The 20,871-nt window shown below is 45.2% G+C and overlaps 1 protein-coding gene across 3 annotated transcripts in view; it reads left to right on the top strand.

Moving 5' to 3' along the window:
- The window catches only part of MTUS2 (microtubule associated scaffold protein 2), a 308,364-nt gene that overhangs the window by 280,875 nt on the left and 6,618 nt on the right, over positions 1-20,871 (top strand). For all 3 annotated transcript variants that reach the window (XM_086881668.1, XM_086881667.1, XM_086881666.1), the window contains 7 exons: positions 3,109-3,175; positions 9,375-9,589; positions 13,137-13,242; positions 15,026-15,099; positions 16,418-16,516; positions 16,825-16,944; positions 19,281-19,378. In XM_086881668.1, coding sequence (XP_086737794.1) covers positions 3,109-3,175; positions 9,375-9,589; positions 13,137-13,242; positions 15,026-15,099; positions 16,418-16,516; positions 16,825-16,944; positions 19,281-19,378 — 779 coding nt within the window. The remainder of the gene's footprint in view (positions 1-3,108; positions 3,176-9,374; positions 9,590-13,136; positions 13,243-15,025; positions 15,100-16,417; positions 16,517-16,824; positions 16,945-19,280; positions 19,379-20,871) is intronic.

Below are 20,871 nucleotides of genomic sequence, written 5' to 3'. Positions count from 1 at the left end.
AACCTTTTGGGTCTTTGAAGTACCCGTTCCTGAGGTAATCTATGCCGAGGATGCATGGGGCCTCTGGACCAGTCACGATGGGGTGTTTCTGCCACTCATTCCCAGTTAAACTCACTTCAGCTTCCAGTACCGTGAGCTCCTGGGATCCCCCTGTCACCCCAGAAATAGAAATGGGTTCTGCTCCCACATACCTTGATGGCATTAGAGTGCATTGAGCGCCGGTATCAACCAAAGCCGTATATCTTTGTGGGTCAGATGTGCCAGGCCATCGGATCCACACTGTCCAATAGATCCGGTTGTCCCTCTCCTCTACCTGGCTAGAGGCAGGGACCCTCTAATCCTGGTCATGGTGCACGTTGCTCTCCTCCGGTGAATATGCTCTTGATGTCCCTTCAAGAGGATCACTCATATCATCATTTCTATACCTTCTGATGTTCTGGCCACGAGAGACCGGAGCGGCGCTGGCTCTAGATGAGCTCCTTGTGGTAGTTGTCCCTCTTTTTAGTTCACGTACCCGGGCTGCTAAGGAGGAGGTGGGTTTTCCATCCCACTTCCTCATGTCTTCTCCATGCTCCTGGAGAAAAAACCAGAGGTTACCTCGTGGAGTGTATCCTTTCTCCCTGGCTGGGGAATGCCTACTCCTAATAGCAGAGACTCTTGTTGGTTCTGGGGAGACGTGGTAAATTTCTTCCTTAAGTTCCTTTTTTAGTTTCTGATGGCCCTCTTCAATCAAGCTCCGGACTTGCTCAGCCAGCCTTGTTTCCACAGATGAGACATGGGTGCGAAACGGGGCAGTGACAGTGTCCTCGTAGATTCTTAGTTTATTGGCCAGGACACCCACCCTGTCCTCACCTTCCCTCCATTGCAGTGTTGCCAGGTAACGGGAGTACATCTCTGGTCCAAGCCGTGCAAATCTCAGCCACATCTGTGACGTGCACTGGACACCATCTGGGCTCTTAGGAAATCTCTCATCTTCTGCAAAAATGATCTCCAGCACAGCCAACTCCCTCAGGCATCGGATACCCTGTTCCATTGTGCTCCATTTTCCCTGGTGCACCTGGAGGTCTTCTTTGCAGAGGTATCTGTCTCTTACACTTGTCAGCAGTCGCCTCCAGAGGCTGAGAGTTTCTTGGGTTCTCCCAATCCCCTGGTCAATGACCACATCCCGGGACAGCGATCCCAGTTGCCTGGCCTCACTTCCATCCAGGATGGTGTCGTTTGCTGCAGCGTCCCAGATGCGGAGCAGCCAGGTTAGGATGGACTCGTTCGTCTGGCGGGTGAATTCCCTCCGCAGGTCACGCAGCTCACCTAGGGATAGAGAGCGAGTGATAATCTCTGGTTCTGTCTCCTCCGCTGCGTGTGAAGGTCCTGCCTCACCCTCATCAGTCACTATGCGGACTGATTTGCTTTTTGATTTCTTTTTCTGAATGGGGGCAACTTCTACCGGTTTAGGCTGCTCTGGTTCGGTGACTGTTTGTGTGGAGGTGCTCATGGCCCTTTTGGTTCCTTTCTCCTCTGTGGTAGTCTGCGTAGACATGGACGCTGTTGTTTTGCTCTTGGTTCCTTTCTCCTCTGTGGCAGTCTGAGTGGACACGGATGCTGTTGCTTTGCTCTTGGTTTCTTTCTCCTCTGTGGCAGTCTGCGTAGACACGGACGCTGTGGCTTTGCTCTTGGTTCCTTTCTCCTCTGTGGCAGTCTGTGTGGTCATGGATGCTGTTGCTCTGCTCTTGGTTTTTTTCTCTTCCTCCTCAAGAAGACGCTGTACCACACCAAACAGTGCTTTGTTTCTAAGCATGGTGTACATGGTGCAGGCCATGCAGAGAAAACAAAACAGCAAGACTAGGCTGTCCTTGGCATCCAGAGAGAACTCAATATTTTTAAAAACTGCTGTGCCTGACCTGAAAGGCTGGAAGAAACCACTCTCCACTCTTCCCACCAAGGGCAGGGTGCGATTGTTGAGAAGGTCCCAGATGTAGCAGCCCAGACTAGGACAAGCAAACAAAATTGAGTATATATTCCGAATGGTATTCATTGCCTCACAGGTTATCATGCCATAAGCATAATAAACCAATAAAGCAATTCTCATACCATTCCCTGGTCTCAACAGGAGCAATACAACAGGCAAGTAGTTCCCTATGTGAGGGAAAATATAGAGAGCAAGATACAGTACCCATATAGACAAGCCAACCACCATGGTGGATAGGTTTCTGTTAATATGAAATTGCAATTCTGACTTTCTCTCAGGTTAATGCCCCACGTTGGGCGCCAAAATATGTACTAGTTTGAAATCAAACCAGTGAGAGATCGCAAGTCAGAATTATAATTTAATAGGAAAATGATAAAAAGAATAAATGCAATAATATCAAAAACACTGACAGAGTCAGAATACAGCCTGGAACCCTGTTAGGGTGATGGTAGTCGTCCAGATGAGGTGGTCTTGTTGAAGCGTGATCCTCTGGAAGAAAGGGGGTCTGGTCTTCAGCTGAAAGTCCAGCAGTAGCTCCTGTCCTCTGGAAGTCCCGTAGGTAAGGGCTGCTGTGGTGTTCGAATTTTCAGCTTATATCCAGTATGGAATGCTTGGCTCCTCCCTCGGGGAGGAGCATCTCACAATGGGATGGTGAGTCATGAGATAAGGCCTTGATGAGCCATTAACAGAAAACAGTCCAGGAGGAAGTTATCTCTGAGTCATGCAGCAAGGCAGTGGTGGGCCCATTAACAGGGGACAATACAGGGGGAAGTTATCTATGAGTCATGGGGCAGGGCATTGATGGGCCCATTAACAGAAGGTAGCCCGGGGGCGGGGGGGGAGGCAGGGAGCACTGCCTCACCTGGTTTCAACAGTACATGAGGATGGTGATAGAATATACTGCAACCCAGGACAACATACAAGGTATTTGCAGGCAATGAGTTGTGGCTCCTAAGCTTGATTTAAAAACTGAATGAGTTCATTATAATCCCACTCCCCTCACCTAAAAGAAAAAAAAAAAAGAAAAGAAAAAGTAGCATGAGGAATCAATCTAATCTGCTTTACTAAATGAACATGTGAAAGTTCTTATCTGGGATAAACCTGGCTACTATACATATTTCTCTCTCTTTTTCCTTAAACAGAATGAAAATGCTCTTGTGAAAATAAAGGAGTTAGGAGTCGAGCTTGCAAAGATCAAGGAGGAAGTTGGTAAGTAGTACAAGAAAAGTAACAACAAAGTGATTTTCTCACTTTGCATGAAAGCAGATGATGATTCCTTGTGACCTGACCCTGGGGAACTTCCATACATGTGATGAGGTGTTTTCTGAAGCCCACTGGCAAAGGGTTTTGTGACTTTGCAGGGAGCCTTGATTTCACCTCTTTGCTGTGCAGATGGGTTCATCACCACACACACTGCAGCCAGTTGTGCATCATCTTTGCTGAACAAATTGTTCTCCATAAATCCATAGTGTCTGTCCTCAAGCACCAGCACTGCCTGGGAGAAAGCACAGCGTGATGAGAAGTGGGAGCCTGGGACCACTGCAGTGCACAGTGCCTGGGAATGCATCACCAAACTTAGGAACATTGCTGTGTTTTGCAGTTCAGCTACAAACCAAAGGACACCAAGCTCAGAATTTGCTTGTTAATGTCTCTAAGGTCTCTTCCTTGTTGAAAGATAGAAAGAGCAATGCATCCCATTTGGTTTGTGTATTCTCTGTATATCTGCATGCTCCTTTTCCTTCTTAGTTTCTGATCTAGACAGGAGAGAGAGTGTAAAGATACTGCCACTCCTGAGAGTGATGGGCTTTTGCTCTGGCTTCAGGCTCAGTTCTTCTGGGCTGAAATCTCTCCAGAATGAGTGTGATGTTGGGTTCATCTACCCCAGGACAAATGGAGAACAAGACCACTGTGTCAGGGGACACCTAGAGTACCAAAAGGTGTTGGAACCACTGATGACTGGAGCTGTGAATAGGGGGAACTCTCAGCTTTCCCTGTGTGTGGGAGCCCATCTCCTGGGTCACCCATTAAGCAGACTGTGTCATGTGGCCAGAGCATGGCATGGCCAGCAAAGGGAGGCTCCAGCCAAACCCTCGTGGGATGGGCAGAACTGCAAATCCTCCCTCTGCTTTGCCTTCATCTTGCCCATGACAGCTTACTTCAGAAAAGCTGAGCACAGCCCTTTCCAGGTGCCTGGCATCTTTCTGCTCCCTGCTTTGCCCCCCTGAAATTCTTTGGCTGATTGTCATTTCATAGAGAGCTTTATTGTCCCCATGGCCAATGTATACTGCAGCAAAAGCAAAATAGGCTTCCAGTTATTTCCTGATGCCTGCCTTCCTCCATCCTCTGCATCTCTACAGCTCTTACAGAAGAGTTGTTGCCACTGGTGCTTTCTTTAGGCAGGACACATTTGAAGTTCTTGGTTCAATAGCCACTACTCATCCGAAAGCCCTATCTCAACCTAGCAGGTTGGGTTTGCACATTTTCATGAGTGCTTTTTTATGTGGAGGTGACATGGGAAGGAAAGAGAGGTTTGGTGCTGGAGATAAGGAGCTCTGCTTCCATTTACACCGTGTTTGTACAGCTGGAGTGAATACAAATCCCTGGTGGCTTTGCTGGAGAAGAGAACTTTGCCAAGGGTGTAACTGCGTGTCTGTTTGGGGGTCACAGAGCAGCACGCTCAGTAACAGGGGATCGCTGCTCTGCCTGCCCTTGCCATCACCCTCGCACATGCAGCACAGACACCTCCTCTGCACAAAGCTGAGTCCTGGTGGCATATGTGGGGACAGTAAGAAGCACAGACACCCCAGAAAAGCAGCCTGAGCAGTACTGCTATAGAAGGGAGATAAACTGTAGATGCGTATGGGGTTTCTTCCTCAGAAAGGGAGAAGATGGTGCGAGAAAGTCCTTTCCTCAGTGATCCTGTGGGCATGTGTAATGGAGAGGAGTCATTACAGGCCACCTCCTGCTCCCATCACTCTGGAAGACAGGGAGATGCTGAGCAGAGGCTGTTTGTGAGTGACACAGATGGCTGGTCACCTGCTTGGTGAAGGTAATCCTGACATGCAACATGGCCAGCTAGAAGCACTCCCAGTAGGGATGAACAAAAAGATGAACATGTGCAGTTGTTGCACTTCAGCAGACTGTGAAATAATTCATCAGCAATAAAAATCTTAATGTATATCTCTACATATTGAAGGTAAGTGACTAAGCTTTTTAGTAAAAGTAAAAAATTGCTGCGCAGTCTGCTTTCCTTTGGTATAAAATTATAAAGCTTACTTTTGTGAAATAAAAAAACTGTGTACTGTGAAATAGTAAAACTGTGGACAAGGTGAAATAAATGCCATGTACATGAGAGCATTTCTCATCAGTGCAGTTCTTTGCAGTGTCTAAAGGTGTTCAAGCTGAGGTTATTACTGGAGACATGAGGGTGCTACTGGAGACATGCAGCCCTCCTGTGCTTTAGGAGGATTGTTTTGGTCTCACTATCAGATGAATTAGTGTGTGGTACAGCATTGTATGTGATTTATGCAACTAAAGAATGAAACAGTCCTTTATTTGGCAACAGCAATCTTGGGTCTTTCTATGAAGAAATTCAGGGAAAATCAGAGTGTGTTATTTTGACTACAACCAAGCTGTAGTTCTGACTTGCCCCCGTCACTTTAAAAAGTAGTTTTTCATTAATTTAAAAATAACCAGTTAAACAGCATGGGAGTTGGTCAGAAATTCCTGATTTTTCATGTGTAAATTCACCATGTCAGACTCACTGATATAAATGCCTGAATGAATCAGTAAAACAAGGCTGGACTAGCCAGTTTTGATACAGGCAGTGGGTCTAACACTTAGTTGTTCAGGCAATAGCTATAATTCAGAGTTTGAGTGCTGAATGTGCTTGGTTTTTGCAGCATGCAGTCTTTAACTTCAACAGAAACTACAGGCTTCTGCTATGCAAAGCAATGAAACTGCAACAGAGAACCCACTCTTCAGAAAAGTAAGAATATATGTTTAAGGAAAATTCTTGTGGTAAATAAAACCACTGCTGAAGCAATAGCAGAGATGGGCCACGTGTAAAAATAGCTTAGGGAGACCTGCATCCTTCTGGAGCCAGGCAAAATATTGAGGTTCAGACATCAGTGTCCACTTTTACCCCCAGCACTCCTGTGAAAATATCACACTGCATCTGAAACTAGCATGAGTGAAATAGGAAGGTGATTCTCCCTTCCCAGTCCTGGGGAGGAATCTTGGCCTCTATAAACACTGAGGGACTTGTTATTTAAAGCAACAAGGTTTGCTCATGTATTTTGCTAGAAATAGCAAGGCTAGGAAAACATGACAAGCAACCATTCTGCGCTCAAGACACCAATCTTTATAAATTATAAATATAAGCACTTTTCAGCTGCAACCCTGAGTCTCTTGCAATAAAGAGATTTTGAATGCCAGCTGTTTCCCTTCAAACTAGTGGAAATTAAATGTCAAAATTACCTGCTCCTTTACTGTCAGACCAGTGATGTGAAGTGTGTTGAGAGGAGGTATGGAGATGCATAAAAACAAAGATGAAGGAAAGGCAATGAGATGTCAAGTTTAAAATTTGTATTATCTGTGTTCTCAAAGAGTTTTGAAGTTTTTGTGCCATCTCCTCCTGGATATGCCTCCCAGTCAGAGGACACTTAACCCAAGTGTGGTGGCTGTGATTTGTCTGTGATTTTGGGGACAAGGGTCAGGAAGAAGAGCCCACTGACATCTGACATTTCTCATAAGGAAGGAGGAAGGAAGGAAAAGAAGGAAACAAGTCCCTCTGTAAGGCCACAAGACACCAGCCCCCAGTTCCCACAGGAGAATCCTGAATACACTCTTAAATGCAAAGTGCCAGGGCTAGGGAGGCTGCCCTGTGGCTCCTACTGTGTTTGGTGGGGGAAGGAAGGTCAGTCCAGTAGTGACATCCACCTTTCCCTCACCTTCCCAGCCCAGCCTGAAGTGGGTTTTTCTCATCTGTTGTGCACTTACTGCAGTAGCTGGTCTCATTTAACCCATCACACTGTCATCCCAGGAAATGCCACGTTGTGTCAGAGTCATTTCCAGCCTGTAAGCAGCAATGGAGATACCTACAGAGAAGGAAAATGAAAACTCTTCTTTTTCAGGTGTAACTTTTCACAACAGACCAGTAATAGTTATGCTCTGCTTATCTTGTTCCATGTCAGTAAAACAATTTGTGTAACTTTTCCGAGTCATTCTTCCTTTTTTCCTACAAGAGTAATTCACTTTAACAGTATCCCTCTCTTGATGCCTGAAAGCTAAATTCAGTTTTCCAGCAGCATTAGCAGGTTGTCTGTTCAGGCATCTGTTCTGGGGTTCCTGCTGGAGATGACACAGCTGTTTCTCCAGGACCACAGGCTGAAGGCACAGCTGGCTCCAGCAGGGAAGGCTCTCCCACATGGTTCCTGCTCCCCGGGCAGGAGAGCTGCAGAGCCTTGGGCTCTATGGGTGCTGCCTTCTGCTGTGGCTGTCCCAGGAGAGCCAGGCCCAAAGGTCCATCTCCCTGCTAAGAAGAGATTCTGTTTTTCCTCAACACTTCAGTCCTCAGCCTCATCTGTCTTGGTCTGAGAATTATGGTAGGGATCACTCCTTCTCATTAGAGGTGCTTAATATTCTATATAGGGTAAATTGCCTCATTTTCTGCCTCCAGTGGCCTTGTTAGGTGTATGGGGATCATACCATGCAAGCTCACTTTCGCTGCTTCCCTCTTCCCTCCATTTTGTACCTGCTTCAGGGTCTGATTTGTGAACAGTCTTGTATTTCAGATTACAGGATGTGTTTCAGATGGACTTTCTTTTGGTTAGAGCACATTGTTTCATTGCCCAGCCCTCCCTGTGTGCTGGGTAATCTCATTAGAGAGCCTGGAGAGAGATGGGGCTCATTACATCTCCTATTTAAAGCTTGAGTAAGTTTGAATTCTACTGAAGGCAGAGCTGCAAGCATACCCCCACCTGCTCTGGGACCACTTGACATGCCAAAGATAATAAAAAATCAAAAAGCAAGAGAGAGGTTTAGAGCTATAATCCAGACTTCCAGGAGACAAGACATTACAGCTAATGTACCATTCCATTCTGGATTTAAGACAAGTGGGAAAGCTTTCTATGTGGAGCCACTGAGGTGCTAAACTCACTGGTTCACTCTCTTTCCGTAAGGAGCAGAGAGCTTGACAGGAACAGAGTCCCTCACAGTGCCTCAGAAAGTATCAGGATCAGAACAGGTGCCCAGTGGTGTTTATCTGTCTGGACATACTGAGCAAGTCTGGATATTGATGTCCAGTAAGTGTGGAAGCAGAGCTCTGAGTGGGGTGAAAAATAGCTATGTGGGAAGGGAATGGTTAGCTTGGGTGTCCAAACTACCTTGACATTGGTGCACCTAACATAAACTGTGGGGATAGCACTGGTAACTTGGACAAATTGTTGCTATCCTGGGAAAAATAAGCACAGTCTGACACCCTAGTAGGAAGAGGCAGGAAGATACAGATATTGAACAAATATGTTGTCACAGGATAAGTATGGGTTTGAAGCATTCAGCAGGGAGACGGCTGCTCCCAATCCTCTGACTTACAGTGCCACACAGGTCTATGCATGGCACATGCATTTTGAAAGACAAGGGAAGAATAAGTATGCAGTCAGATTGTTCAAAAACCTGATCATCTTCCTAAACCAGCAAGAAGATCTAGCAGTGCCATTAGAAACTCATTTCTCCTTCTCTAGTATTCAGAATGTTATGGTCATGATGATTTTAACCACTTCTTACCTGTTAGACCTTTACAAGTGAGCAAACTTGCTCTGTAAATGTATTCTTGTGGATCTTCTCTAGCTTGCATCAAGTCTTCAATATCTGGATTTTTTGCAACTGTTCTTTAGCAAAGAAAAGGGCTGAGGACACAGTGTTTGTGACATTGCTTTCCTGGGACCTGGGGGACAATAAAGATGAGGAATCAAATGGGGAAATGGACTGATTTTGCTTGACTAGGAAAACAGTGGTGTGAATTTTGAGACAGTCACTGGGTTAGTTCACTAGAGTAAAAAATTCACACTTTCTGGTGGCTCTCAGTATCAGCCTTTCATTGTACTCTCTGATGCCTGAAGCACACAAAATAGTGGTTTGAATACAAAAATATTTTAAGCAAGTGTTCATTAATGGATTAGAATGATCCATTCAGCTCCTTGCTGGAGCTGGAGACAGGTTCATGGGATGAGCAGCTTTGAACAACTCAAAAACAGGATGTATGGGATACAAATCCTTCTGGTCAAGTGGTCAGTCATATCCCTTGTATGAGTGGGAGAGAAGCACCAAGCTCATTGCTCTACAAACAGGTCCAATGCCACTGCTCTGTGCTGGGCAGTGTGAGGACTGGGTGGTCTTGTGTCCACAGACCTCAACACAGCGAGATGGAAGAAGCTGCTGAGCGAGAAGGAGGAGCTGGAGAGGCGCTTCGAGGAGGAGGGGAAGCAGCTCCGCAGGCAGCAGCAGGAGGAGATGCAGGCATTGGAGCAGCGGCTGCAGGAGGAATACAAGGCCAAGAAGGAGAGCCTGCAGGAGCAGCACAGGCTGCAGCTGGAACAAGCCAAGTTGCAGCACCAGGATCAGGTCAGCCTCCACCTGTTGCCTTTGAGGAGTAGTTCATGCTAGTACTGATTGGGTTCAGGTAATGAAATGTATTGAACACTCCAACGTGAAGATACTGGTAATGAGTGGGAAAATGTAATCCTGAATAACTTTGCTGCTCTTTCTCCCTATTAGTTCTACTGGTTTTTTTCTACACACTAGTCTGTTACATTGCCATGTCTTGCCTTCACATGCTTGCTGATGTTTTACAATAAAAACACTAAGATTAGCTCTGCTGCCCACACATACTTTCTCCTCAACGCACCTATATAGTCAATTTATGACTAAAACCAAGGGTTATAAGAACCTGTTCCACACAGGTAAGGCCAGCAGGGCCAGTCCATTGCTATTTGCTAGTTAAAGGGCAGTGAAGTGATTGCACCCATGGAACACATGCAGCCTAAACAAGCACGCAAAACACTCCTGGTCGCCTGATTGCTGCCCCACCACTCAGTCTGATCTCTTGGATTGTGCATCCCAAGTGCTTCTCCTTGCTTTGCTTTAGGAGTATCCTCACAAGCAGCTCTTTTTGTCTGGTTTTGTCAGAACAAACACTGTAACTCAATGCAACTGGGCTGTTTTGTCCCGGACAAAATACCCGTTTTTGTTAATGAACTGATTCCTAAAGATGTATTAGAAGGTGCTATCAAAAAGATTTTCATGTTCTAAATCAGATTTTTCAAAATATTTCTCTGTAAATGGTTAGATCCTACGCTGAGCCATGTCTTCTTGTTCTCATTTCAGTTTATGCAATGAGTTATGGTTTTCTTGCAATGCCCTTCAAAATTTCTGCTTTTCTTTCTGATATGAAAGAGGGGTCGTGTTCCCAAAAGCCTTGACAATTTTTTTTCCTTGCACTGAGTCCGTGTGTCAGTCTGCCTGGTAGAAGATGTTGGCTCTAGCTGCAAAGGCTCACCTCTCCTGGATCACCCGACATCAGCATTTGTGAAAGAATTTGTTAATTTTTTGCTGAAATAGCTAATAGTTCAGCTCTGCTACTCTTTGAAGTGCTTCTGCAAGCTCTCAGGACCACAAGAACAGATGCTGGTTCTTCTCCTCTCAAGCTGATCAGTGCAATAAAGGATGATACAGGTCATTGTAGAACTTCACTAGAAGTATGCTTATTTTTCTCATGTTTTCATCCATTGTGACCCTATTCATCATCACAGAGTAGCAATGGAAACACATCTTTCCCTCTGTGGGGCAAATAGTTCTTGTTTTGCTCCAAAGCTCTGTGTTCACTGGTTACTGAAAATAACACAAGCATTCCTCTCCATTGCTTTGAAAGTGCAGCTGTGACTCTAGTATCTCAGAGTTTTAGCCCACATTTTCAATTCATAGTTAGTTAGCATGATGAGTTTTAGCAGGTTTTCCTTTTGAATTCCTACTCTGCTGTCTACCCATGCTGTGTTGGGCGCCCTTGGATCAGTGGAGGCTGACAGGCCATGCTGGAAAGGTGCTCACCAACAATGTTTCTGGGCTGAGGAAATGGAGCTCTTACACTGTACATGAGAAAAGCCTTGTCCTTGAGATACCCATCTGCATGAGGGGGACTTGAATTTGCATTCTTGAAGGCAATAACAATAGCAGAATCCTTCTGACCTGGATCTGCATCTATTTCTCTATCCGTAAATCTAATTTGGAAGATACCCATCCCACTTTCGTGGTTTCCAGTCATAGCTTAACCTTCCATGCTGCATTGCTCCAGTCACCACTTAGTTCACTACCAGCAGTTATTTGTTTGGAGACACAGTTTCTGTGTCAGCTTTTAGAGGTTCAGCTGTCTCTGAGGAGGTAGCAGAGCATGAGAGCCAAACTCCTCACAAAATGATCTTGTGTGCCAGTGCATTCTCACATCTCCTTGCAGCTAAAGGAGAATTGCAAAGTAAAGGCTGTGATCTGTCTTGCCAGTGTTTCTCACTTGAGGTGCTCAGCTCAAGCTGTTTTGTCCAGCAGCTTACTGAACTCCTCCCACTGGTGCTCCTCTTGATTTTACTTTATTAAGCCTTAAAAATCCCACCTGAGGTACTTTCCGCAGCCAGAAATAAACATGACTTGTGTTAAGTGAGGTGATCAAGCCTGCAGAGTAAGTTATTAGCATCCAAGAGAGCTGCTTCCCAGTGCCAAGTTGACTATCTGCCATGAAAAACTGCAGACAGGATGTCACACTGAAAGATTAAAGAGAGTCATTTGTGTTGTGGATATGAAACACACAGAAGGCAGAAAAATCCCTATAGATAATTTGGGATTTAATTGGCTTTACAGATAAATAACTTGCCAAGGATGGTGGCAGTGAGAGGAGACCCCTTCACCTTTCTGGGGGTGTTGGCATTGCGGATAATCATCCCCATGGGGTGCTGTTCAGTTGAGAAGCAATTAGAGTACAACTCGAGGCTTCAGCAAGGGTGAGGAAAAGAACACGGCCATGCTCATGAGGCTTCAGCTTACAGACATCATATACAAGGACACTGTGCTCTGGGAAAAACCAGGTCCTTACCCCATTAGTAGCCCTTTGAGTCTTCTTCCCCCACCTTTCTCAGCTCTGTCATGCAATACATCAGAAGGCTGAGTACCTATTATTTTGCAAACAGTTCTTCACTGCTGAGTTATGGCCCACATTATTATGAAAATGAGTTTGGATAATTTTAAATTCCATGTTAAATGCCTGACTTTCATTCTAAGAGCACGTTTTCTCCAATATGGTTGGAAATTTGGCTTTTGGTGGGTTACTTAATACATATGTTTGACAACAAAAAGCAATGAAATAACATTTATTCCAGTCAAGGCAAACTCAGCTCCAGTAAATTTCTACCATTATTTACATAACTGTGAGCAAATAAAGCTGTTTAGTGTCAAGTCACTTAGCCAGGAACAGAACAGCTGTTTCACTGTAAATGTGAAATAGTTTGATCCTCTGCCTTGCCAGATATCATAGATAATATGGTGTTAAATGTAGAGAATAAAATAACTGTGGTTACAAACCCCAGAAAAGCAAACTGATGCATTGCATTCAGAAAGTGCTCTTAATCGTGATCAGGATTTCTTATTGCAGTTCCTTGAATGATTCATATAAAAAGGCCATCATTAGGGATCTCACTTTGCCTTTAGCCAAGTCTAGTAACAAGCAATGTACTGAAGGACTCCCAAACCCGTAGGGTGCCCACAACCCTCTTCCAGCTGCACTGCTCGCTCCCATGATGGCCATGGGCTGTGTGGTCATTATTATAACTTAGATTAATGGACTGTCGAGACTTCTGAACATTTAATGAGCACATCTCCACCTAAGGGCTTTTTGGCCTTTTGCTTTCTTATGTACCTCTTCATCACCATTAAATTAAAAGAACAAAAGCACCATCAGCAGTGACCACACGCTATCACTCAAGGTATCCACGTGACATAACTGGCTCAGGTGCTGGGAGTGTCACATTCAGTAGATCCCTTTGCTGTTTCTCACTCACTGGAGCTCTCCAGCAGTGGCTTGTCAGTGTGCCACAGCCTGTCTAACCATGTGTCCATGTTGTTGGAACAGGTGGAAGATCTCACAGCTGTACATGAAGCTGCAATGTCACAGCTGGAAAACAACCACATAGTGGCCATTACAGTACTGCAGGATGAGAATGACTGCAAGATTCAAGGTAAGCCAAAGACAACCCAACAGCTACACAGCTGTTCCAGAGCAGGAATTAATGCTGTAGTGACGCTGTACTTCTTCCTCCAGAGCAGATTCCACAGAAAATTTGTGTTGGTCTAGTGCTTTCACGTGGGGTGGACCACCAGGTTCATGCTAGGGCGGAGGGAGAGATGTCTTCAGTCTACAGCATCTAACTTTGACCTGAGATTATCTGAAGGGGGAGTCTCTGGGTCAAAGATAAGGCTTTCTCTATTGTGTTGCTGAAAATAGAATCCAAATTCCACATCACTTCTCACACATGCTTTTTCAAGAGCCTAATCCTCAGATGCTCAGGAGGATAGATATATCTCGGGATATCTCTGAATTTAGGTGCTTAAATACTCACAGTGCTTCTAAAAACAAGACTCGTTATTTCCAGTAGTAAATGTCTGTCCATGCTGAGCAGACCAAAGCCTCTCACTGGCAAAAATCTGCATCTCAGCACTGCTACCTTTATTTTGTTGTTACTGTTTGGCCACAGGATTGATGCTGCAGACAGAGTTCTTCCCTCTCTGCCAGTTCAGTGTCTAAACATATGCCTTTGTGCATGTTTTAGCTGATATTAAACAGTAATCTGTACAATCTCCCTATTTTTTTCTAAATTTTAAATATCTCTAGTAGATTTTCCCACGTTTCCCAGACCAAGCCATATTGCTTAGGTCTTCATTGTCTCAATTAGAGACACGGTCCAGAGCATAATGTGAACTGAGAACAGTCTATTCCCCTCCCTTGTGGGCAGAGAAGGTATCTAGCACAGCATTTGTAAATTAACATACGCGATTTTGAAAATAAATAAGTAAAAAACCGATTCTTGCTTGGGAACATTCTCATATCTCCGGGTTTGTTTTTTTTTTTCAGTACTTTCTGATGATAAAATTCGGTTGCGGTTCATCAAGGGTCTGGCGGGCAAAGTTTGTTCTCCCTGCTGCTGGTGCGGGTCTGAGCTGCCCTCCTGTGCCTGGAACAGGCGCTGCAGCCGCTGCGGGCGAGCGAGCCCGGCGCTGGGGCGATGGAGCCCTCGCTGCTGTGCCCGTGGCTGCTGAGCAGGGGTTAGGGGGCAGAACCCATGGCCTTGGGGGAGAAAACACAAAAAATACACAGCCCGCATACTAAAAAGCTGCTACTACTGCACTGAGTGATGATTTTATGCCACTGCTTTAGAGATTAAACTTTATTTCACTTTGTTTATTGTGATTTTGGTTATTTGTATGCCCAGGGTGTTATTCTAGCAGAAAAACCTTTAATCAAGCTTTTTGTCTTCCCTGTCTCACTACTGGAATAAACCTCTTAGCTCATCTACCACAGCCTGGGGAGAAGCACTGTTGTTTGCATTTTTGCATCTCAGGTGGTGGCCCTCCTTTCTATCCCCCCAAAGAAATTGCAACCCAAGCTTTTACATGTATCCAATTTTAAATCCTTTGATCTAGGGATAGTCACTCTGGACTGTCAAATGTCCCATTGTCAGACTAACTCTCTTCAGACCAGAGTGTCTGGAACTGAAAATTCTGAGCAGTTCTGGAAAATCAGAATCTGGTCACATAGAAACAGAGTTATCTGCAAACAGTGGAAGATCAGGAAATTCTGATTTTCAGAATAATTTACCTAAGGTCACAGAGCATATTGCTACCAGTTTCCTGTTCCACATCCATGTCCTAAATCTGAATCCCAAATTGCTCTTGGTTCACAATATGTGTGCTCTGGTTTGCTGGACTTCACTCAGTAATGTCATGTCTGTGTCACTTCTCCAGAACTGAATACTGCTCACAAACTGGAAAAGGCACAACTAGAAGAGAGTTTTGAAAAGCTGCGTCTGTCACTCCAGGTTAGCAGTTTCTTTATGTCCCACCCTGTAATGGTGCTGGGGGCAGCCCTGGACACACTGCCCGCTGTCAGCACACCAGGCTGCTGCCTCTTACCCGCTCTGCTACCTCTTGTGCTCTGCCTGTCCAAACTGGGATAGAGCACCAAACCCTCAGGATTTTTCCTCCTCCTTGGCTGGTTCACAAGAGAGAGAAAACTTAAAGGGACTTAAAAGCATCTGGATAAAGAAATAAATGTCTTTGACCCTGCTGTTCTTCCCTGCTTGATGGGGAGGACTCTGGCACCTGCAGTGGCTGTGAGCATCACCTGCTCTGCGTGGTATCCCCCAGCTGGCACCCCCAGGGCTCAGAAGGGGGAGCCCTGTGCAGACAGGCTGTGGGTGGCCAGGGTCAGCCCTGCACATCGCAGTTCCCACATCCCACTGCTTAACACCAAGGTCAAAGTCATCTAATCCTTCTAAAAACTCCATGCTGTTCTCGCTCCCTAGATGAAGAAACCACAAGGCGTGGAGGGCAGAACTGCGCCCCTGTGACACAAACTACGTTTGGAAATGTATGAACAAGTAAAGATGCCACAGCAAATAATGCAAGCCCTGCTTGATTTCACAGGCAGAGATGAATTACAATTTTTAAATGCCCTGACTAGCACATCTTGTTGCACTGCTGCAACAGCTCGAGGCATGTCAGCAGTTTTGCAATAAGGACTGATGTAACGTTCCAGACAAGAAATCGCAACTGTGAAAGATAAAAATACCATTTTCACAGCAACTGTGAATTTTACAGGTGTTGTATAGACAGAAATGCCTTTGATGGTAACAGAAATACGATTGCTTAAAATAACATGGTTTTTTTTTTTTCCCATGGTTTTTCTCATCTCTGAGATGAAATGATGATCATCTAAATCCCACACCACTAACTCATCACTGCTTGTTACCATGCTAGAAGCTTAGAAAGGGGGAGGAAACAGCTATCTCTGGCCTCATTTGGACTTTAAGGACCACACAAATACATGTAATGTAAATGTGATATAAATGATGTAAAAAAGTTCTTCCAAGGAAGGACATGTCTGTTCTCATCCAGCACAAGGTGATGGGGTGATTTAGCATCAGCCACAGGTGTTACAGGGATTTTGTAATTCCCTGGGGCTCGTCAAATACCCCGTTCTATGTTCAAGTGGCCTTACACAAAAAAATATCACCTTACAGGGGTGCCTAAGCCTTATTTAACTTCCCTGGTAGTTTGGCAGTGCAGACTGACCAGTATGAATGTAAGTGGGCTGACAACATAGTTGATGTGTTAATTGGTGTGTTTCCTCCCCAGGACCAGATAGACACCCTCACCTTCCAGAATCAATCTCTTAAGGCCAAAGCAGACCGGTTTGAAGAGGCTCTGAAGAAAAACACTGAGGAACAGCTGAAGGTAGATGACCATTCTAACTATACAGGCATCAAGATACATCTCTTAGTATTACACATTACCCAATTCAATGGAGAGCATCTCTCCCAGCCGAGACCCCAAATATTGAGCTCTGAGGAAGAGTCACAAATCTTAGCCAAAGGGGTGTCAAGGAGACAATATCAGGGGTCAAATGGGCTCCAGAGGATCAGGTCCATGTAGTTTCATACCACTGATTCTCCTAAACCACAGGGTTACATTAAGGAGTCTCTGTCTTGTGGCTGAAGATGTATGTGTGGCTGACATATCCAAATCCCTGATGTATTTCCTAGATTGTGCAAGCTCCCTATCTACACTTAGAAAAAGATTTGAAGAGCTTAAAGCATGTTCTGGAAATGAAGAACCTCCAGATTCACCAACAGGAGAAGATGATTATGGAGCTAGAAAAACAGGTGAGTTGTCATTTTTCCTACAGAGGAGACATCAGAGAGGCAATAAAGGCAGATGAACTTAAAAGAGGCAAGTACACACGAGGCTGGGGAAAGACAGAGTCAAAGAAGTTCACATCCTTCGATCTGGATTGCTCCTTCATACAGCACCTGCTCATAATGTTAGGTTAGACAGCAAGGTGAGTGATGGAGGCAGAATGGAGGAAAGGGAAATTTGTGGTAGTCCAGGGTACATCAGCCTGCACCATATGCCCCTACAGGAGTCAGGTAGCCTTTAGGGCTGGAGAGGGCACGTGAAGGAAGATTAGGCCATGGTGTGTCCTGCTGCTGCTCCTTCAGGCATTTAGTGAGTCATGTGTGGATTAGCTATACTCAGCAAGAAGTCCCTAGCAAGGTTTACTCTAGAAAAGGTCTCTCCAGCCCTCCAGTAATGCTTTTCTGCAGGCTGTGCTGTTTTCTCATCCTTTACTTGTGGGATTCCCTAATGCAGAACTCCCCAGTTCACCATCAATTACATTTTCCATGGGAAAGGGGATTAATTTTGTACAGCATAACCTGCAGTGACAGTAAAATACAGTGTGGAGACAGGATGAGGCAATACCTCAGCTGGGAGCTGTGGCAGCTGGTTCAGCACAGCATTCAGCAAGATTTGTTCCCATTTACAGGGAAATTTGAGAACTCTGATGATTATTTTGCTGAACAGATGCTTTAGTAAGTGGATGTAGAGAAAACAGCCTCTTTGCAACTGAGGCTTATTATCTCTGCTCCTTCCAATGTGCTACTCTTGGAGCTAAGCCAGCATTTGGAAATACTGGGAAAAAGAAAATCCCAAACAACAGCCTATATAATTCCTGGTCATTTAGCTGCTTTTGCTCATTAACCACATACAAGTGCACAGTCCTGTTCCTGCCCTTCATCACAGTAAAACACTGGGTCTGCTGTGGCCCAAAGGCACAACTGCTTTCCATTTCAAGATATGCCTTTGTAAGTGCCAGAACACCTACAGGACATCTCCAAATTCTCTGGGGTGTCACAAGGGAGCAAGAGGGCATTTCAAACACAGGGTCAGCCTTGGCTCCTTGGCAGCTGAAAGGGAGGCTGGAAATGAAGGTGGCATAGCTATTACTTGTGAGAAGTATTGAAGAAGAAGAGAGAGAGAGCCCATGATGGTGATTCCTCTCTCAACATTTCAAAACAGGGCAGAATCTATGTGCTGCTCTAACAAAATAAACTGGGTCAGACCAAAATATCTGAGAATCAGGAGTATCCTTTACATTTACCTGAATAGACCGGAAAACACAACCTAAAACTGATGTCTCCACCATTAAGTGTGAGTTATTGCTATCCCCGGTGCACAATATTTTGGTTCTTTATTAAAGGTTGGGAAATTCAATAACCAAGCTCACACAGAGATAAGGTTACCCTGCTATCTTGTTTTCTTTCAAAAGTATTGAATTCAGCAAAATTCAAACTGCTGGAAAACCAAGGACTAAGGTGATAAAGTATGTCAAATTCAAAGCTTGGGGAAAACAGGGCACCTGAGGCTGAGGTGAAACAGGCCTGTAAACACCTTACTGATGTTCTAATACTGATGTCCTCAAACTCTGCCCTTGAACTGTGCTGAATAAAAGCTACCTGTGCTTGGGACAGGATTAATTTCAATTAATTACAGCTTAAAGTTGAATGTCTGGTTTGAGCCTGTCATTTAAGCCGACATTGCCAGCAGAAGTGAGAAGAGTCTCCAGAGGCCAGTCTACCTCAGGAGAATGCAGCAGCACTCTAAGGCTGCTGCTGGGCATTATCTGCCCTGGTGGGTGACTCTTTCCTTTCCATAACCGAGGAATTATAATCCTAGAGGCTGGATGTCAGGCTGTAATATCTGGAAAATGTACATCATCCCATCTTGCACTCCTCCTTCATCACTAGACTGATCTCTCATACCACAATGCCGGGCAACTTTCTGTGCTGGGTGCTCCTCAAGTGTCACCAGCACTTTCTTTAACATCTGGTAACGCTGGCTCCTTGGGGGACAAAAGTTGTGGGGGCACCACTGAGGAAAACATCTATTTGTGCTGAACAAAACTAAGACCCTACTCCTCAGTTATAAGGAAGGGCTGGTTCAGCTCTGCCCCTGCTTAATGCTCTGCTGATGGCCCCAGGTATTTCACCAGTATGATGTGGTGCTCTGAGTCAGATCTCTAAGTCTCAGCTGAAGTCAAGAAAACCACCTCCACCTATCCTCAAATTTTAGAAGATGTTCCATAGACTAATAAACAACAAATTATCTTGGATAAGGTACTGAGTGCCTTTCAGACTTAACAATCCTTCTTTTGCTGCAGGTTGAAAAGAATTTAAAACTGGAAGAAAAGATCACCATGCTGCAACAGCAGAACGAAGAACTCAGAGCCAGGATTGAGCAAAATACTGTCATAACAAGGTTTGTGCTGGTATTTGTAATCTGAGCTTGAAAGGAGGCCCCAGGTCTTAATTGTCAGAGGCTGACACTTACTTCAGAAGGGAAAAAACTTATTTCCTCCTGAAAATGTATTTGTGTTCTGCTCTGCTTGTTTTATTAAAAAAATATTTTTATATTGGGGTTTACTTCCTTTAACATAAGGAAGGCCATGTATATCCATCTGTGTATTTCCATGATTTTGACATGCTGCTGAGAACAAGCTTGCCAGTGGTTCTGATCTCAGTATCAGTGCCCTGAGACCCATTAGTCAGTGGGTAATGAGGATGTGAAACGGGGAAGTCTTAGGAAAGACATCCTAACGATGCCATTGTCACGCAGGCAGGAGTAACCTTTGGCAGATTTGTTCTTCAGCACTGCATTTTTGCAACCCTGTCACAATATTACAAGGGTGACAAGGCTCCTCCTTAGGTGACATATAAGCAGCAGGGTAGGACAGCATCTGTCCCAGAGTTTATCTCATGCTGTAATGCTGGAGACCGCAGTTGGAGCCAGGAAGAAGGGGTGCCAGAGGGACAAACTAGAGCTGGTCTTGTCCCAGCACTGCAGCTCCCTAGCTGTCATCACATCCAGAAACGATTCTACGGGCCAAAAATTTAATCTTTAGCCGATTTTATTAACTGTCAGTGTCTCATCTCTCATTTTAGTTTTTGTCTTTCTCATGCCTCATTTCTGAATGACTCAGCCTTTTGAAATTGTCTCCAGCATGTAGATATTCTTAAAAGGCAGCATTGCTTGTACTAACATTCAGGTCAGGGTGAGGATTATGTTTTCTCTCACCTGATTGTAAAATACCTGTAGTACACATCTCGCTGTCTGAGGTGGGTGTCCACAGCATTTCTGTGCTGGGGGAGGAAAACTGGGTATTTTTAAGCTCTGGTTCACCAGACCAGTTTGAGACACCTGCTTTTGGGCTGGGTGAATTGTGGCCTGGAAGTGGCAGTGTCTCTCCACGCCTGACAGCAGCCAGGGTGCCTGGTTCAGTGCTTGGCATCTCTGCATTGCAGCTCCCTGTCTCTGGCTGGGCGAACAGCACCCTCCCTCCACTCCCTGCTGGCATCCAGCTGCAGCACTTTGCTTGCTGCCTGCAACTGTGTAGGTACTGCCTTTCAAAACACCTTTTAGGAGAAACTCTGAATTCGAGGTCAGCTGGGAAGTCAACTTCAAGGAGAATAATTTTCAACAAGTGACTCTTTGGAGACAGTTGTGGGGCAGCTACAGGGACAGCCAGGGCTTTAAAGCTGGAGTTCTTAAAGCATGCATTTTCCTGGCACCACCCCGACTGCTGATTTCTGTTGTGCTGGCACAGCCTGGGAAGCGCAGAGTGAACCAGCTCAGGGAGCTGCCCCGGATTAGAGCTGTTTCTGCCAACTTTCAGTCTGGGTGTCCAAGAGGCTGTGGCAGCCCAGCAGCAGTGAGAGGAGGGAGAGGAGACAGAGCAAAGCCAGTCTCTGCAG

The sequence above is a fragment of the Cyanistes caeruleus genome, chromosome 3 (assembly GCF_971803275.1).
Source record: "Cyanistes caeruleus chromosome 3, bCyaCae1.hap1.1, whole genome shotgun sequence".
In the NCBI taxonomy this organism is placed as follows: domain Eukaryota; kingdom Metazoa; phylum Chordata; class Aves; order Passeriformes; family Paridae; genus Cyanistes; species Cyanistes caeruleus.
Note: the sequence above shows the minus strand (reverse complement) of the source record. Positions and strands in the feature narration are given on the sequence as shown.